Source organism: Ilyonectria robusta (assembly GCF_021365365.1).
Source record: "Ilyonectria robusta strain PMI_751 chromosome Unknown BGZ61scaffold_15, whole genome shotgun sequence".
Lineage (NCBI taxonomy): Eukaryota > Fungi > Ascomycota > Sordariomycetes > Hypocreales > Nectriaceae > Ilyonectria > Ilyonectria robusta.
In genome coordinates, this window is record NW_025764449.1 from 652,176 (window position 1) to 669,855 (window position 17,680).

Below are 17,680 nucleotides of genomic sequence, written 5' to 3' on the forward strand. Positions count from 1 at the left end.
TTGGGGATAGCGACTAGACTAACCGGGATGTGGTCAATTCTTATCCCCGAGGATAGCATCAGCTAAACATTTGCTTTTTATCGAGCGTTGTACAGTTCAGCGGACATGCAAAAACGCCGGCATCCCGGTTGGCGACTGATTTACGCGAGTTCCGTACATGCGATGATATTCTCTGTCACGAACCATCTCCACCCAGTACTCAGGGGTGGCAGGAGCCAGTCCTGGGCCTGACGGGACCCGGAGGGACATGATAGGATCTGAGATGGGTGACGGCTTACCCTTGCATTTGGGTCCTCGGATCGTGTACGGATACCGGGAAATCGAAGGAGCACGTTCAGAAAGAATCGACACGCTCCACAATGAGAACGGTCCCACCAGGAAGGATACCCTATACAACATCGACAGCGAGAGCTCAGCTGCCAATACTACGCTCTGCTACTGCCAGGAAGAGACCTCCGATACTCACCACAAATTCCGTAATCTCGTTTGTTATCAGACGTAATTGCGGCCCTTTGACCCAGCGAGGTAGCAGTTCATCGTCACATGCACTGTCAACGCAGCATTGACTGAATAAAGCTGCTTTTCAACAGCCAGGACGTTACAATTTAGAACAAGATGTTAATACCACGTAAAGTTAATGGCAATACTTGACGGTTGTAAACAGGGTTAAAATTCGCATGCTGATCCCATACCACGATAATATGTGAACAAGAGTGTAAGGGGCCTAAAACTAGGCTCTCGGGACATATCTAACGTTGAAGCGCGGCTTTGCCCACAAAAACTGAGTCTTGCAATCCCTAGCCCAGTCGACTTCCCGTCCTGGCCCAAGACTTTGCATTGCCTCCCAGTTAAACAGAAATACCAACTTCGCCAGGATAATTCGCATCTCCATGTAGGCGAGGTTCTTTCCTAAGCAAGTGCGTGGCCCGATGAGGAACGGCTGGGATGCTTTGAGCGTGTCACTGGCGTAACGGGGGTTGTACAGACTGTGGTCAGTAGGGAGCCAACGCTCGGGGTGGAAACCCTCTGGGTCGGCAAAGTAGCGTGAGCTGTGTCCTAGAGTAAATTGGTGTCCAGATACGATGGTCTATGGTAATACGATACTCAGTTACTCCATCCTACGTCCAAGAAGCAAGGAAAACATACCCCTTTGGGAATATAATTGCCATCGACGACAGCGCCTGGGCTGACGCGGGGAACGTTGATAGGAAGCGGGATAAAAATCCTGAGGCCTTCTTTCACGATGGCGCCGAGATATGGAAGGTCGCGGGTGCTGACGTGGTCAATTTCCTCGATGCTCTTGAATGCCGTTCTGACCTCCTGCTGAAGGGCACGCAGGCACTCCGGTCTTTCCAAAACAAAATACGTCACGCCCGCGAGAGTCGTCGCGGTTGTTTCCGAACCGGCAATGAGCAGCGAGCTGGCGTTTGTTCGCAGGAACTCTTCGGAAGGCTGCTTCTCGTTGCTGGTCAGCAGATGGCCGAAGAAGTCGGCACGGTTGTTGCCCTTCTCAATGCGCTTTCGCATGAGCGTCCGTGAGAATTCGATGTGTTCTTCTCGCTCCTTCTTAAGCTTTGAGATGGGCAGCATAAATGGCGCGAGAGGTAACAGGTAAGGCATGCGGCGGAAGATGCTGAACAGTGAGCCGGTGTACAGAATGTTGACAAGCATGGTGATTTGTGGGTTTGTTTTGGCTGCCGACTTGGTTAGTTTGCTGTAACACTCACTGGGGAGACTGACCTGTCTCGACGGCATGGAAAGATTCGCCAAACGCAAGATCTCCGATAATGTCGAAAGTTAACCAATTGAACCACTAATTGATGTCAGATACTCAGTCCCAATTTATTAAGAACAGTCTCGGCGTTTACCTCATCAACATCAATGCCTTCCTTTTGATGACCATATTTCCCAACCTGCTTCATGAACAAGTTGATATGCTCTTGAATCATGGTCACCTGCTCCGAAAGGGCAGTCTCGCTAAAGGAATGAGCAAGCAGCTTCCTGGTCTCACTATGCCTCACGGCATCTCGCTCCGCACCGAGAGGTGACATCTCGTCAGGGTTGTCGTAGAACTCGGACTTGAGAAAGACCTTTCTGCCTCTCTTGTTGTTTGCGTGGCCATACAAGTCCTCGAACGCCTCGACAGTAGTGAAGAGGAGCTCGTTGGGGGCGATCCGGATAACATCTCCATACTTCTTGGACAGATCGAGCAAGTCATAGGCCCACCTTCCTCCCATCCTGACGGCATGTTAGCTAGTGGGGTTTAATAGGTACGAGATATTTTACCAATGCTTCGCGTGCCATAGCTGCGAAACGGCTGCGAGTTTGGGACCCGGGTACTTGGCTAGAGGATGGAAGTAGTAGTTGTAGACCACATAGAAGCAGATGTATGCCGTGAGCTGTATGGTTAGTTTAATCACATCCTAAAAAGTTACCAGCAACAAATACTCACGAGGCCAATGGAAGATACTGATATGACCCCTAACTTCTGGGCTGTGGATAAATTGCTGGGAATCTTGTCCATCATTGTCACGATTGGATGGGAGTAAATGGTTCTTTCAAAAACCAGGACGAGAAGACAATTGTCCACAGTCATATACGAATATGATTCCAGGCATGTCAATGGGCTCAAATATTACTGCTATCTACAAAGAGGCTGGTGATGCATGGGACGATTACACGATATTACGGAGAAAGCCATTACAAAGAAAGCCATGACAGATACGGTGCGTGATTGGAAAAGAAGTCTATTTGTATGGATAGCATTGTTCCGGTGAACGCCCAACCCCATACCCCGCAAACAGAGAGTGCGGGGATGGCACTGGGGGATCCGGAAGTGAATTCTCCGACTAATGATATCGTAGAAGTGACAGAAGTCTGGGGAAGTCTAGATCTAGATCATCACACCATCAGACCGGCTAATTTCCCTCCTCGTCTCAGCTAAGGCCGAGGTCAGCGTCTACCCTCGGGTATATAAAGTCGTAACGTCGCACTGCGATCTAATTGTAGATGCCCGCACATTCCTCGAGTCACATGTCTCGCGTCTATTGTTATTTGTCAATATGCCCTCCCTTACCCTCAGCCAAGAAGCTGCGACGCCGTTGCATAAGACACTTTATCGTATGTCGAGATGACTACAACGAGCATCATTAACTTCCATCATGCGAGAGCCAACATCGACGCAAGGCGTTTGAGAAGAATGTACTTACCAGACGAGCAATCCAAGATAGGCCACTTCCATGCAAACTCCTTGCTCAGCTTCCATGTGCGCATATGATAAATCCCCGGGTGTGATATGCCGCGCTGCTTGATTTGGTCATGTCTCTCCTCGCCAATTTTTGACGACCGGTCGGCTGGTTTAGATGATGTCCCTGCGTCGGGCTGCGTCAAACTGGCGCCTTGTACGCGATTCGTGAGCTCTTGCACAATCAGATCCTCGGCCGGATCAAAACCCATAGAAAAGGCCAGGTCCACCGGGACATTGATATACGTCCAGTTCGTTTCCTCAAGACACGTTGCGGCCGAACCAGATGCGGACTGTTTCTCCTGCACGTTCATTGCGTTCTGCACGTAGTCATAGACGCCAACTGCAATTTCCTTCTCGGGTATCTCAATAACGGCATGCAGGGTTAGCTCTTGGCACAGCAAGTCCAGGTCGAGGCTGTCCTGGTGCAGGATCATCTGGTCGCGTATCGACGGCCACGTTATGAAGTCGATGATGATAGGGTGGGACGTCGAGGCGTCCTGTAGCGGAGTGGGCCGAAACGGCTCCGGGATGGCCATGCGGAACTCTGTCGTGTTACATAGCCTCCACTGCAGGATGCGTTCTAGACACCGGAAGAAATTCTAAAGAAGTCGGTTACCGTTGAAACTTAGAGGTATATCCTGGGCAGGTATTCAAACTAACCGAGCCATATATGTACGTTGTAAGGCCAGAAAACGACGCTATCACATTGACACCCGCCGACGCAATCTGTTGAATAAGTTGGGCTTGGTCGAAGTTACTTCTAGTGGCCAACTGACCTGCCGAGGCCTGACTGTTGGCTTGGGCAATTTCAGAAATGTACCGTTTGCAACCCGCTTCAACTTTACTGGCAAATGACGTCTTTGAAGATATCGGCGCGAAATCGACGGATAGGAAGAAGGGGTCAGTCAAGGGGTGAATGGCATCAAACGTTTCTGCTCCTCCAGCAACGGAGGGAAGCTTTGGTAAGTGGCCGTAGAAGCCAGTTGGAAGCATTGCTTGGGTGCTAGGCATCGAGAGCGGTTCTTTGCCTTGGGAATCGGGTGCGCTCGAGGTTCGCACAGCTTCGTACATGGTATATCCCGCAGATGTCGCAGGGACGAGATGTGGTCTGTTCTGCACGACAACTGCAGCGGTGGGATCATGTCTCGGTTCAACCTGGTTCTGCGGCGGTGATACAGCAGAACCGCGTTCACTCCCGTGGTCTTTCAACAACGCATCAAAGACACTGTCCTCTGAGACGAATCCATCAGCCAAAGCTCACTCAAAAACATCACAGCTCCAGGGGAAACTTGAGCTTACCAGCAGCGGCCGAGGCACTTTGGCCAATGTACGTGAGCTTCTGCCGGAGCCCGATCAGGTTGTCCTTCAGTTGGCGATTTTCCTCGAGCAGCTCCAGGTGGCTGCGCAACAGCTTGTCGTAGCGCGCGTCCTCATCCTGGGTGGCCTGGCCCGACTTGATGGCCTCGACGAACGACTCCAGGTACTGTAGCCGGCTCTGCTGCTTTTCGCGGAAGCTCTTCTGCGCAACGCGGTTCTGCGCACGCTTCTTGTCGTCTTCCGCGGCCGCCACCGCGGTTTTGCGCTTGCGTGTCCGGGTCGAGGGCAGCCGTTCGTTTGCAGATGCAGAATCCATCGATAAAAAGAGGGACTGTCAGTGGGAGAGCATTGAAGTGAAGGCCGAGGTTACACTGCTGTCGTTTCGCCTATGGACGGTTTGGCTGCATTGGGTTCTGAATATGCGGTGACAGGTTATCTAAATAATTTACCAGGTACGCTTAAGTTACCCCGCATTTATTTTCTGCTTCCAGGATTGTACATGAGTCCAGCGAATTGGAGACGCGAATGGCGTGCGGCGCAGTCCGGGAGTTAGACGAACCCGATCCGGTGGCCGATGCAACTGTAGTATCATCATGAAACTTGTTGTTGAGTCAATGTCAGTAACCGAAAATTCGTTCCGATTTATCTTGGAAAAATACTGTCATTCATATATACTGCCATTGGAGCCCTCCATTGACTCTGCAATTTTCCTCATTCCACTATGAGCTTTCCACGTTAATATTAGCGAACGCACAGTGTGCTGATTCATCCGCCATTTGCACACAAGCACACGTTCTCGAGCTCGATTTTCCACAGCAATACATACCTAAACTAGATCATTTGATTCTAATTATCTCATCTAAATACTATCTAGCCTCCATAATTTTCAGAAACTGCTGGCTAGACTGATAGTCAACGTACCCTTTCCGTAATTTAGGAGTAGAAATACGTCCGCTCGTACTTCGCCAGCCCGACGCCCGACTTGATCCGGAAGATGAGATCGGGGTTGGCAACAAATTATCTGCCAAACACGATAGCCACGTCATAATTCTGGTACACCTCATCCACAGCCGTCCTAGCCGAGTCTGCTTTGAAGTCTCCCGCGATCAGTACCGGGCTGGCGTTATCCCACACCTCGACTACTCGCGTATTTTTGCAACTTTTTCCATCTGCCCATATACTTCCAGTCCATTCTCAAATACTCTGCATTGGATTCTGGCGCCCTTATTCTTCCCATTGTCATTACCACGTCGCTCAATTCTATTTTATTAGGGCAGTACATGAGCCGTGCTGGTCTTTTTTTGCTGTGCATTCTCGTCGGTTTTATCCTCTGGGCCGTCGGAAATGGGTTCACATTTATTTTCGACAAAAATACGGGCCTCGGGCCACTAATTGGTATCCTCATCGTCGAGGGTGCCAGCATTGGTCTCACCCTACAGCAAACTCTGGTGGGGATGTATGCCAACAGTCTCAGCGAGGATCGAGCTGTGACGACGGGACTGCGAAATTTCATCCGCACCATTGCTGGAACATTTGGCCTGGTTATTTCAGGAGTCATTCTGTCAAACACTCTAAGTAAGGGTTTGTCAAGTAACCCATCAATGACGGATACCATGATTGCCCAATTGACCTCGTCTACCTACGCACTGGACGAATGATGTTTCAGAGCAGGAGAAAAAAGACATCCTCAAAAATACATGGATGGTCTGCATTACATCTTCATGTTATTTACTCTTTGCTCAGGTTTGAGTGGGTTATTGACCGCTCTGGTTGGGAATACGAATCTCAACCGTCAAAAACCATTAACTGGTGTAGTAAACGATGGTGAAACCACTGCCCATGAAGAACTGGTGGAAAGACCAGGGGATGAAGAGATGGCGTTAGAGAACCGAAGCGGTAGACATGGCGTTTAGGCAACCACCAAGCCAGGTGGCTTGAGGCAGCATTTTAAAATTGATTAGGGTGCTAGATGAAGTGAGCAAAGAGCATTGCAACACGGCGATTCGCATTTGGCAGAGGAAAAGCACATAAAATTGCATATTGTTATTTATCCATGGTTAATGTTTATTAATTCCTACTTTGGATTTTTATTCAGTTCTGGTTGTGTACGATGTTATGCTCTCGCAATCTACCCGACAGAAAATTAAAACCGCAGTGCTCATTCCCTCATTAGTGAGCATGATGATTAGTGCATTTCCGGGTTGCCTGTTGAGTACATAATCAACACACTGCATGCTGATAGGCCATCTCTGCAATTTGTGGCGGAGCAGCCACTTCTTCAGCTGAAAAACCCCTGTCGTATCTTCGTTCTGGCTCTACCACACTTAGGCATCAATGTTTGGGACATATAACCTCCGTCGCCAACTCTCACTTATAATTCAGTCTCTTCTCGCTTGGGCTTTTTAATCTCGCTACTCTCCATTAATTCATTGGAAATCAAGATCTTCATCAGCATCATGGACCGTGAAGCCGAGAAAGTTGCCGAGAAGCCGGAGGACATTTCTTCCCCCGTGTCCAACACGGAGATAGATGGGCCACAGGAGCAAGACCGCACCTCTCAGGTGATCAATTTCCCTGACACCGACCGCAAAATCGGCTTCGCAGAGTATGGATCTAAATCTGGAACTCCCGTCGTCTATCTCCACGGCCTCCCAGGATCGCGGTTTGAAGCTTCATTATGGGAGGCAAATGCCACAGCTCTCGACGTGCGCCTCATCGGACTCGACCGACCTGGCATGGGTCTCTCAACACGCGATTCAGCCCGCACAATGACGGCATATGCGGGTGATGTTGCAACGGTGGCACAGCACCTGAAGCTCGACAAATATTTCATCCTGGCTGTTTCTGGAGGTGGCGGATATGCATTGGCATGCGCCGCGCAGAAAGACAAACTCCCGGGGCTCCAGGGCGTTGGAGTCGTGGGCGGTCTTGGCCCACGCAACATGACGCAGCAGGGCATGGGCTTGATTCAAAGACTTAGCTTCCACGCAATGGACTGGGTCCCTAATGGCGTCGTGGGATGGATGTGGGATGCAATGATTGGGAAATCAGCAAGGAACCCCGATCCAACAGTACTGGAGAAGGCAGTCAAGAAGCTCTTGGCAACAGAAGTAAAGGGCGCTGATACCGATATCGCCAAGGATGAGAATAATATGCGGATTTTGACAGATTCGCTACGCGGCGCGTTCATTCAGGGAAGTCATGGGTATGTACACGAAGCAAGTCTAGTCGTGAAGCCTTGGGGATTTGATCTGGAGGATATCAAGGGCATTCAGGTCAGGCTATGGTATGGAGAGAAGGATAATCTCGCCCCACCGGCTGCGGGCAAAGCGATGGCCGACAAGATTCCCAATGCCGTTTTCACGAGATACGAAGGGGAAAGCCATACATCATCAGTCATGAGGCATCAGAAGGAAATCTTGACAGCGCTGTGCGGGTTGAGTATAGATCCCGAGTCTTAATCCAACACAAGTTGGTATGTTTTGAAGTTTCGCAATAATTACCTAGATTTAGAAACACTACTTTATTTACTAAATCTCCACTCCCCCTCTTTGCTGACCGCAAACATATCCCATACCGTCGGCAAGTCTGGAGCTGGCCGGAAACCATGGACCGATTGCGCTTCGACTCATCACCTTGGCAAGTGGGACGCGATAAGACGCTCAATTCCTACGACATTTGCGACGAGATAATGGGAGCTTATCAGAGCCCCTCACAATGCGCCGCAGACTGAAAGATTGCGATCCAACTTCCGTACCGGCCTCTTTCTGCTAACGGACGAAAAGCGAAGGAATTCGCCGATGGCGCCGCTGTTGAGGATTCGATCCACTTGTCAACCATAAATACACATCATTGACAACTCTTTAGTGCGGTCTCTAAGCGTGAATCTTCCTCAATTGTCTCCCAACTTCAATCGTCCAATAAGATCATCATCATGCCTGAAATCTACGCCTCTCATCCCGACTACGGCTTTGCGCGTGACTTCAAGGGTTATGGTGAAAAAGGACTGGAAGGCTTGAAATGGCCCAACAAAGCCAAAATCGCCATTTTGTTTGTCATCAACTACGAAGAGGCAAGTTTAGCTCTGCTTAGGAACAAGCCCCATTTACTCATTCACACCGGGCGGCGAGCGCTCCGTCCTCAGCGGCGACGGCGTCGCAGAGACAAACCTCCCTGAACACCCTGAAGAGGGCCGCCAGAACGAGCGCAACTACGACGCCGAGGCTGAGTACGAATACGGCTTGCGCATCGGCTTCTGGCGTCTCTTCAAGGTCTTCAACTCGCACAAGATAAGTTCACCCTCTATGCTGTCGCGAAGGCCGTCGAGCAGCAGCCCGAGGCCGTCACGCGTTGTGTCGAGGAGGGCCACGACATCGCCTCACACGCTTGTCGCTGGGTTGACCACCACGACTGGTCAATCGAGAGGGAGAAGGCGTACATCCGCAAGGGTATCACCAGCCTCAAGGGCCTGACCGGGCACGCGCCTAGGGACTGGTACTATGGCCGCCCGTCACCACACAGCCGCAGCTTGATCCCCCAAGTGTGCCAGACGGGGCCCCAACAGGTGTCGAATCAACTGGCAGTGCAGCATTTAACGGCATGTGGACGGTAAGTCCTCGTCCAGCGTTCTAAACTTGTTGCAATTTCTAACCTATTCTACAGGCGCTTCATACACCTGTCGTGAATCTTCCAGGCTTAGCGATTGGTTTATCCTTAGTTGCACCAAGGTACCATGAAAGGCATTTGCTAGCAGTTAGTCAGAAGTTTGGGGAGACTTTTGAAGCAGAAGGTGGCTGGAAGCCTAGGAATTAGAACTGGAAATAACAATCCTTGCGTGCCATTTCGAACGGATAGAGTGCGAACAGATACCTTCAAGGTGCATGTTCTTTGATCAAAATGTGCTATCATTAAGTTTCTGGCTCTAGATGAGTAACCGGGATGACGAAACTACCCAGAGTAGGCCACCGATCATATCATTAACTAGGCTATCACCAGTTACCTTTAGGCATGACCGTCGAACCCAACATTTCAGACCACGCGTGCTGAGACGACCTTGATGCATGGTTTCGGAATAAAGGCATCAACCAATCACCACTATCGTTCATTTATATTCTCTGGAGCATAGTTCGCAGAATCATGTGGTTTTTCTATTCGCGCACTTCATTGACCAAGCTGCTGCTTGAGGGCATCAGACGACGTGCTCGTATGCCAAGTCGAGCATGCAAGAACCTCGGACCTTTCAATTCGCCATTTCAGGAAATATTTGAGGGGTACATAGCATCATAGCTTCCCAAAAAAGTTCTTTCCCCGGCACTATGAAGGCTTTCCTTGCCCAACTTGCCGAGGTCCCCGCAGGCCAAGACGTCCTCGACAAGCGCTCGAATCACAACCATCTCCCCGCAAGTCCCTCTCTTTCCGACTTCGGAAAAGTATGGCTACGACAGGGGTACAGTCGAAGTTAACTTAAAAGGTTAACAGCCGGTCCATTGACAAGAGTGCGCTTATTTCTGCCTCTCACATGCCGTATGATGTTATTGTGGGGAGCCAGTGGCAACAACATTCAATTGTCACGATCCCTGGACGTGGGGTTAGGCTTATGCGGGGGTGGAACTCAACTCAACATTACTAGTGAAGGATGATCTCGGTCCCAAATGGGCTCGGAGGACCGGGGCATCTCCCTTTTACGACGTATATAAAAACACGCATGCCGCCTTTACAACATGAGAAATAAGGCTCTTTCCCACTCAGTGATACTACTCAACCTTACCTGATCATAAACTCGACTTTGAGCGCGGTCCAGGAATATCGAACATGCGCGTTCAATCTTTCCTCGTTGGAGGACTCCTCGGCCTTCTTCAGGTTGCCTCTTGTTCTCCAACGCCGAAGACTCTTCCGCAGCCTCCGAGCCCTGTTGAGAAGCGAACTGTTCCCACGTCGACCTTTTCCAACAATGTCCTATTCTCTCCACCCGCCAATGCTGGCTGGACTGATCCTAGAGTTCTTTACTCGCGTGTTATAGAGCTCTCGGATGGGTCTCTTATCGCCACATGGGAGAACTATTCCCCCGAGCCTCCGCTGGTGTACTTTCCCATTTATAAGTCTCTCGATGGCGGCGTGACCTGGGCCGAAGTAGGAAAGGTTGAGGATCAGGTGAACAGCTGGGGCCTGCGCTACCAACCATTCCTCTATGAGCTCCCACAAGCTATTGGAGATTATCGGGCTGGAACCATTCTTCTCGCGGGAAACAGCATCCCGACGGACCTCAGCCAAACCAAGATTGATGTGTATGCCAGCACAGATGGTGGCGAGAACTGGGATTTTGTGAGCTCGATTGCCAGTGGTGGCGAGGCACGGCCGAATAATGGACTCACCCCAGTCTGGGAGCCATTTTTGATGTGAGAAATATTTTTTTAATAATATGACGAACGGTGACTAACTGGGACCCAGGGTTTACAACAACCAGCTGGTCTGCTATTACGCTGATCAGCGTGATGCCAACTATGGCCAGAAGCTCTCCCATCAGACAACTTCAGATCTTCTGACCTGGTCTTCTGTTGTCGACGACGTCCATGACAACAACAACTACGTAGCCCGCCCTGGCATGCCAGTTCTGGCCTTGTTGCCCAACGGTAACTATATTTACGTCTACGAGGTCTGCGGCACAGATGGTTGCCGGCTCCATTACCGCCTCACCTCCAACCCACTCAACATCCTCAGCGCTACGGCATATTCGTTGGTATCGACATCAGGAACGCGGCCTGTCAGCTCTCCTTCTGTGGTCTGGAGTTCTGTGGGCGGGGCTTCGGGTAGCATTATCGTCAGCTCTGGAAGTCAGTCGAACATCTTCGTCAACAAGAATCTGGGCGCAGCAGATTCATGGGTCGAGTACACCGTCCCTCAGCCAAAGGCCTATTCTAGAAATCTCATGCTCTTTCGAGAGGATGACAATTTGTTGGCTATTATTGGTGGAGGACATTTGCCTCCAAGCAGTGTCAATCAAGTTAGTATCAGTGTGGTTGACTTGACTGCGATTGGAGTGTAAAAAGCTAGAATACTAGACCTGAAGTCGCAGTTTAATATATGTACATAAAAGTGTATTTACTCCGAGTTCCTCCGAGTTCCGTCAATCTTTCTCCCTGGTCTTATGGTCCGTCCACTTCTACATCGCCATGCACTAAACCGCAAGAGCGATTGCAACTACGCAGAAAACCCCAGCCATACCAAACCTTTCCACTGTTCTTCCTGCTACACTCGTGCTATGAGTCGGGGCGGATGGCGAAGAGTCAGGTGTGCCGGTGGCCGACGCGCCCACAGTTCCAACACTCTTGGTAGGGGCAGAGGAGCCCGTGGAGTTTGAAGGGCATTCCGTCTTTGATGGCCAAGGGACATTGTAAGCTCCAAGTTTAGCCCAGATTGCATCCCAGAACTGGCACTCGGTGAAGTCAAGAGACGTAGACTTGAAACCATCCTGGATGTAAAGACCCGTGTCCTGGCATTTGCCAAATCGAGGCCAATGCTGGCGCACAGTCGATGGGTTTCCTTTCGCAGCCATAGCGGTCCAAGCCTCTATCAAGGTACGACTCATTTCCCTCTCGACGGTGGTGCCATTCGCAGTGCCATTACCCCAAGGCTGGTCGTCAAGATTGCCAAAGACGAAGGGCAATTCTGACGTATGAGTAGCCCCGAAATATTTGGCATATTTTCCGGGGAATGCAGTGCCGTTGATCCATAACCAAGGGAAGGAAGGGGTGTGATCAAACCGATAGGCAAAAGTTGGCGTGCCTGCAGCAACGGCAGCTCGAAGGGCTCGGTATGTTTGACAGCCGTAGCTAGAAACAGTGGCAATGTGGGTGATCGCCGCCATCACGGCCTCTTCTGTCGAGCCCGAGGCATTGAAGAGCGAGAGGGGGTACTCTTTACCAATAACAGGACCCAGGGAGCCCCATCGCGCCAGAAACTCCGTGTAATTAGCTTCTGTTATGGGCTCGCCGGTTCCCAGAAAAACTGGAAGGACGAAGAGTGAAGAGTCTAACTCGGCTACGTTGGAGTTAGCACAATAGTTCTTGAGAAAGACTGCACACATACCGGATCCTCCAATAATAGGCACTTGAGATCCAACCTTCAGAGGCTCTTCCTTGATGATCTCCCCATCCAGAATTGCAGAATTCAGATTCGTGATGTTCGGCAAGTTAAAGCCATAGATTGCCGCAAGGTTGTCGCCATTCAGGCTGGGATCGAGAAGTGCCGGGGTAGTCGTAAACGCTTCCCTGAGTTCCGCAACCGACTTTGACTGCAAGCAGCTCAACTGACTTTTTATTAGTGATCCAGTGTATTATTCCAACTTCATTTACTTACATCATGAATACTGCAATTCAGCGTCGTAGCATAACTCTCTCCACAGTACTGGGCAAGAGACTTTGATGTTAAGTCCTGGCCTCCTCCAGACTCTAGAATCGCAGCAGAGATGAGTGACTTCGCCTCTGGCAGGGTTGAAACTGTAAATGTATCGTCGCCACCAGCGCTTTGACCAAACAGTACAACAGTTGAGGAATCACCGCCAAACGCAGCGATGTTAGACTTGACCCATCGAAGTGCAGCTAGGTAGTCTTGAATAGCCATGTTTCCTTTGATCCCGGCGGTCTCGAGGCCAAGAAAGCCTAGAGAACCTAGTCGGTAGTTGAAGGTTACGACAATGGCATCTTGTGCCAGGTTGCAGGAATTGTAGAGCGGGTAGGAAAGCGAACCAGCCTCATTAGCGCCTCCATATCCCCAGACCTTGACGGGCAGCGCTGAGTTAGAGGTGGCATTGGAGGGAACATAGACATCCAAGTACAGACTGTCAAGATGGGTCAGATTAAGATTCATCCTCATCAAAATATGAAATAGTAGAAAGGTATTGACTTACCAATCTTCAGAAGCCGGCTGGTCGGTTACATCGAGGCTTGAAGGAAACTGAATGCAAATTGGAGGGGCCTTTGTAGCATCCAGAGATCCTCCGTCGTATGAATCTTTGAGTGGTTGTGGCGGCATGAACCTCAACTTCCCGACGGGAGGTTGAGCATATGGGATGCCCTCGAACAAATTTGTCTGCCCATTGGAGCATTTTCCTCCGTGAACGGTACCGGCGGAGAGTTTCACAACGGGGCCTGAGTTCCCCAGGACAGAGGACACGGCAAGGTGTAAGGTCGCTAGAACCCGATGAGTTCTCATTTTTGCAGTTTTGAATTAAGAAGTAGATCAAGGAGTCTGATGTCTTTGCAGTATTCGAACGATGAGAGCGGGAACAGATTCAGCTTTATGTATTGCATGTTGCTTTATGCGATCGGCGTTGGGCAGTGAAAGCTTCATCCTCTTGGATATGCACGGTTCTTTCCTAAAATGGAATTCCATTCGAGAACAACAGGCGCGTAGCCGGATTAATTGTTGAAGCTGACGCCCCGCTGATCCTTCACAGCATCAATTTTGCCGTGTAGCCGCGATGCCGCATTGCCGTATCCGCTAGGATCCACGCGACTCAGCCCTGTGTCTAGCGCTGTCAGACGCCAACATAAACGAGAACGAGCTGTTTCGAGTCTATTGCATCACAGCTGATGAGTCGACTTGATAGGCTAAATGAAATAGCTCAGCATTTAGTCTAGCATTAAACAAATGAACAAGATTGTATGCTGCAAAGCCGTGCTGATTAGTGGGTGGCGGGCTCCCGTGGCTTTCGATCTTGTAGGCGCCATTGCGTCATGCCACATAAACAAAGAGTCCTACTGACGGTGACCTCTCCATCTCAAGGCGCCTACACTGTTGTTTCTATTAGCTCTTATAATGGGATTACTGGAAATTAGGCAAAAGGATTTTGACGGATCTGCGCTTGTCTCTGATTTAACAATGTGAAAATTATTTTAGCAAGCTGTGCAATACACGAAACCCTTGTTCTTGTGACGACATTTAGACTAGAATTTACTCGAGACTGGTGCATACAATGCCTTCTGGCGCTGGACCACGACAGGATGCAGAATAGCACCGGGTTTGAGCTTGCTAAAGTCTAGGTCAACTCCTTCCACAATATCGGGGAACGGACCCATCGGGGTGATGGCGAGTGGGTTGATTTTGAAGTGGCTCTTGGTGTACTATATGTATAGTTAGTGGCTGGAGAAGCAAATGTTGCAACTGCAAACTCACATTCTCTTTGATGTGCCTAAAGTCCGTTGTCTCCCGGAATCCCTTGACATTCCAGTAAAGGTTCTTCAACCACTCGTGGATGACAGGGTAGTCCGCGCGGATAGTTCCCAGGTTGCACTTGAAGTGCTGGACGTAGACCGCGTCAAATCGAACAATGGTCGCGTACGCTCTAATGTCGAGTTCGGTGAGATCCTTGCCAAGAATGTATGGTCCGCCGTTCTGATGAATGAGCGCCTCCAAGTGGTTCAAAGCCGCAAATACCGTCGGCACGTTTTCGTCGTATCCCTCCTGCGTTGTCGCAAAGCCGGCCTTGTAGACCCCCGTGTTGAGATCTCGTTGCATCCAAAGGCTTATCTCATCGATGGCACCTTTTAGGTGCTCGGGATAGAGATTCAGCTCACTGTTAGGGCTGCCATCGGGCAGAACTGTGTTGAAGGCTGTCGGCAGCCACCGCAGCATCTCTGCGCTTTCATTGTTCACGATCTTTCCCTGTTTCTTCTCCCACAACAGAGGAACGCTATATCTTCCTTTGTACTCGGGGTCATCCTTGAAATATATCTCATGCATGAACTTGGATTTGAACAAATGATCCTCTGTCGCTCCGTCATAAGGATCATCAGGCAGGGTTGGAAACTGCCATCCAGGCCAGCCTTTGTCGTCTCCCTTCGGATATGGTTTGACAATGGAGATGTCAATAAGGGACTCGAGCCCCTTGATATGGCGAACCAAATTGGCGCGATGGGCAAATGGACAGAACAAGCCAATATAAAGGTGGTATCGTCCAGCCTCGGGAGGGAATTGCCCGCCATCGGCCACAACCCCATGCCAGGAATCCTCAGGACCAGCGTGTATCGACATGGTTCCGGCTTTCGAATAATCTGACAATGATGTTCAATAAATTTAATCAAATCGTGTCGATTCTTGCCTGACTACTTCTTTGTAGCTCGTAGATAGGAATGAAGGTTGGCGAGAGGGGATGCTTCAAGTAACCCCGCTCGGAAGCGCGGAAATGCGGAAGTACGGAATAGCTAGCCTCAAGCACGTCAGAGTTTATTTAGCATGAGACGAAGGCCATTCCGAATTCCAAGTCATAGGAGCCTATCTTGGTGCTTGATTCCTATATTCGTAGCTCGGACTTGCCATGATTAAAATCCCGCATGCGGACAAGTTTGGTCTCGTCCGGCTCACTATATTCTACCACGTATGAGAAGCTGTAGGGCCGCGACTCTTATCACCTCTATTCCTTGACTCGCATGCTCTTTTAATTTCATAATTGATATCGGATCGTTGGGATGTGTCCGAGAGCCGGGGAGCAGTCGGACAATGGCAACGCGGAGGGAGGGCATGCAGACGCAGATGTCGATCACCTTCTTCCTCCAGCTCAACTTAAGGAATATGAGCTGGGATAAGGGAATGGACAGCATCCAAAAGTCGATGGCAATGCTGACGGTAGCGTTTGACCAAGTAACGCGTTTAAGGTCAACACAATAGCTTTGATGTTGGCCATCCCACTGGTCCTAGAAATGGTCAAAAAGACGGCACTGTAATATAGCCACAAAAGCAAACACCATGCTGAAATTGCATCGAACATGATGGTTCCCAGTAAAACCCGGTGAGCAACTGTTCCCGGGAAAATAAGCAGGCAGAAGAAGAACAGCATCATCTTCACCAGCGTCATCTAAGTAAAATAAAGAACGGCCATAATATGAAGCCGAGGTTGGTAATGCAGTCACGGGGAACGGTCTAAGTGGCTCGGCTCAAGCGGTTGGCCGTAAGCCATATTGGTGACAATGTCGCTTGGAATGCCTGTAAAACTGGCGATTAGAATGCACCAGTCATCGATCTCGAGCCCGAGATTCCACCAAAACTTGAATATGATGCGCTTGGAAATGCGGACACAGGCGATGATCCCGACGGTGCTGGACAGGATGATGTGCTGGGTACCTAGATATGTCGCGGACTGGGGCGTCACAGTTTGTCATGGTCACGTTTTTTGTCGTTTTGGGGCGGCAGGGTAAGCTACAGTCACAAAATGGACCAGTGTTTAACTAATGCAACTCACTTAGAGGCTCTCTGATAGTGCAGTTCATCTGCGTAGAGCTTGTCATGTCCATTTCGATGCCTTCATCGGCCCAGGTGCACATCTTGTTAGTGGGCAAACACGGCGAATTCGCAACCGCGACAGCCAAACAAGTCAGCTTGAAAGCGTCAATTTAAGACGGCCTGGAAGCAGTATTGATTAAGAGGGTATGGAGAACTTACTGCGCACTCAGGCATCTGGGCCATCAGGGCATCTTCGGGAGACACTGCCTCGGCCAAGGACGCTGCCAAGCTTCCACATAGCTTTCATAGTGACGCACGAAGGCTGACACGACGAAGTCGTTTCAACGCCTCCAAATTAGGGAAGGACGAGGGTATTCACTTAATTAATGGGTGAACAGGATGCGGGGGATCGGGACGAGGGAGCTAATGGACGATCAGTCCATCGCGGTCAAAGCACAGAACTAACTCGAGTAGCACTGAGAACATGCTTCGGCTAACCGTGCCCCTTGTCACACTACTGAAGGGTGAAATCTGCCGCATGGTCCCAGTAGAGAGGGACTAGATCTGAACCGTCCGACACTCTTGTTGTTCAGATGATGAAGGCATTCCAACAATTGCGATGGCTGCTATGCGGCGTTGCAGCAGATGGGAGACGGCAAATGACGAAATAGCATCACCGACCAAAGGCCGAAAGATTTGAGGTTTTCCTGTGCAAGTGCATCCACTGGAGCAAAACATCTATGCTTGATATTTAAATTAACCTAAGATCAATTTCCAACAGAATTGGCATTGGTGAGATCCCGGCTTTTGTTCAAAGGTGGTTTGTCAGATGGTGCTGGTCGGGTTCCCGGTTGCCTTCTTCCAGGCGAGGGAATTTTATGTACATTCATGCACATCCGA

General features: G+C 50.0%; 9 protein-coding genes across 9 annotated transcripts; 4 read left to right on the forward strand and 5 right to left on the reverse strand.

The window, feature by feature from the left end:
• Positions 1 to 52: 52 nt before the first annotated feature.
• BGZ61DRAFT_455567 (uncharacterized protein) lies at positions 53 to 741 on the reverse strand. Its single transcript, XM_046246395.1, has one exon. It carries the CDS (start codon positions 397 to 399, stop codon positions 97 to 99), a length of 303 nt encoding a protein of 100 aa, XP_046101965.1. The 5' UTR covers positions 400 to 741; the 3' UTR covers positions 53 to 96.
• Positions 731 to 2,527, reverse strand: BGZ61DRAFT_534727 (cytochrome P450 monooxygenase-like protein; the record flags this gene model as incomplete). The annotated part of the gene is made up of 6 exons (XM_046254185.1): positions 731 to 1,087; positions 1,147 to 1,694; positions 1,741 to 1,813; positions 1,869 to 2,238; positions 2,287 to 2,399; positions 2,453 to 2,527. 6 exons carry the CDS (start codon positions 2,525 to 2,527, stop codon positions 731 to 733), a joined length of 1,536 nt encoding a protein of 511 aa, XP_046101966.1.
• A 204-nt stretch (positions 2,528 to 2,731) lies between these two features.
• BGZ61DRAFT_455570 (uncharacterized protein) lies at positions 2,732 to 5,002 on the reverse strand. Its single transcript, XM_046246396.1, has 4 exons — positions 4,547 to 5,002; positions 3,908 to 4,479; positions 3,210 to 3,846; positions 2,732 to 3,134 (listed from the first exon to the last, which is right to left on the reverse strand). The coding sequence occupies exons 1-4, from the start codon at positions 4,878 to 4,880 to the stop codon at positions 3,079 to 3,081; spliced, it is 1,599 nt and encodes a 532-aa protein (XP_046101967.1). The 5' UTR covers positions 4,881 to 5,002; the 3' UTR covers positions 2,732 to 3,078.
• On the forward strand, positions 4,953 to 6,448 carry BGZ61DRAFT_495714 (uncharacterized protein; the record flags this gene model as incomplete). The annotated part of the gene is made up of 4 exons (XM_046250929.1): positions 4,953 to 5,016; positions 5,675 to 6,197; positions 6,231 to 6,378; positions 6,410 to 6,448. 4 exons carry the CDS (start codon positions 4,953 to 4,955, stop codon positions 6,446 to 6,448), a joined length of 774 nt encoding a protein of 257 aa, XP_046101968.1.
• Positions 6,449 to 6,855: 407 nt separating this feature from the next.
• Positions 6,856 to 8,104, forward strand: BGZ61DRAFT_455571 (Alpha/Beta hydrolase protein). Its single transcript, XM_046246397.1, has one exon. It carries the CDS (start codon positions 7,021 to 7,023, stop codon positions 8,023 to 8,025), a length of 1,005 nt encoding a protein of 334 aa, XP_046101969.1. The 5' UTR covers positions 6,856 to 7,020; the 3' UTR covers positions 8,026 to 8,104.
• A 394-nt stretch (positions 8,105 to 8,498) lies between these two features.
• On the forward strand, positions 8,499 to 9,248 carry BGZ61DRAFT_534730 (uncharacterized protein; the record flags this gene model as incomplete). The annotated part of the gene is made up of 4 exons (XM_046254186.1): positions 8,499 to 8,614; positions 8,664 to 8,835; positions 8,883 to 9,172; positions 9,227 to 9,248. 4 exons carry the CDS (start codon positions 8,499 to 8,501, stop codon positions 9,246 to 9,248), a joined length of 600 nt encoding a protein of 199 aa, XP_046101970.1.
• Positions 9,249 to 10,375: 1,127 nt separating this feature from the next.
• BGZ61DRAFT_357326 (family 93 glycoside hydrolase) lies at positions 10,376 to 11,606 on the forward strand (the record flags this gene model as incomplete). The annotated part of the gene is made up of 2 exons (XM_046240869.1): positions 10,376 to 10,959; positions 11,012 to 11,606. The coding sequence occupies 2 exons, from the start codon at positions 10,376 to 10,378 to the stop codon at positions 11,604 to 11,606; spliced, it is 1,179 nt and encodes a 392-aa protein (XP_046101971.1).
• A 132-nt stretch (positions 11,607 to 11,738) lies between these two features.
• Positions 11,739 to 13,774, reverse strand: BGZ61DRAFT_480328 (Carboxylesterase; the record flags this gene model as incomplete). Its single annotated transcript, XM_046249176.1, has 4 exons — positions 11,739 to 12,601; positions 12,650 to 12,848; positions 12,920 to 13,400; positions 13,470 to 13,774. The coding sequence occupies 4 exons, from the start codon at positions 13,772 to 13,774 to the stop codon at positions 11,739 to 11,741; spliced, it is 1,848 nt and encodes a 615-aa protein (XP_046101972.1).
• A 639-nt stretch (positions 13,775 to 14,413) lies between these two features.
• Positions 14,414 to 15,696, reverse strand: BGZ61DRAFT_394433 (glutathione S-transferase). The gene is made up of 2 exons (XM_046242898.1): positions 14,738 to 15,696; positions 14,414 to 14,685 (listed from the first exon to the last, which is right to left on the reverse strand). Exons 1-2 carry the CDS (start codon positions 15,593 to 15,595, stop codon positions 14,509 to 14,511), a joined length of 1,035 nt encoding a protein of 344 aa, XP_046101973.1. The 5' UTR covers positions 15,596 to 15,696; the 3' UTR covers positions 14,414 to 14,508.
• Between the last annotated feature and the right edge of the window lie 1,984 nt (positions 15,697 to 17,680).

Bases quoted from the DNA above. Each gene is read 5' to 3' on its own strand.
- BGZ61DRAFT_455567 (XM_046246395.1), bottom strand. From the start codon at position 399: ATGTTGTATAGGGTATCCTTCCTGGTGGGACCGTTCTCATTGTGGAGC.
- BGZ61DRAFT_455570 (XM_046246396.1), bottom strand. From the start codon at position 4,880: ATGGATTCTGCATCTGCAAACGAACGGCTGCCCTCGACCCGGACACGC. The intron at 4,480-4,546 runs GTAAGCTCAAGT...GATTCGTCTCAG, and splicing joins AAGTGCCTCGGCCGCTGCTG to AGGACAGTGTCTTTGATGCG. The intron at 3,135-3,209 runs GTAAGTACATTC...TGCTCGTTGTAG, and splicing joins TATCTTGGATTGCTCGTCTG to TCATCTCGACATACGATAAA.
- BGZ61DRAFT_455571 (XM_046246397.1), top strand. From the start codon at position 7,021: ATGGACCGTGAAGCCGAGAAAGTTGCCGAGAAGCCGGAGGACATTTCT.
- BGZ61DRAFT_394433 (XM_046242898.1), bottom strand. From the start codon at position 15,595: ATGTCGATACACGCTGGTCCTGAGGATTCCTGGCATGGGGTTGTGGCC. The intron at 14,686-14,737 runs GTGAGTTTGCAG...CTATACATATAG, and splicing joins TTAGGCACATCAAAGAGAAT to TACACCAAGAGCCACTTCAA.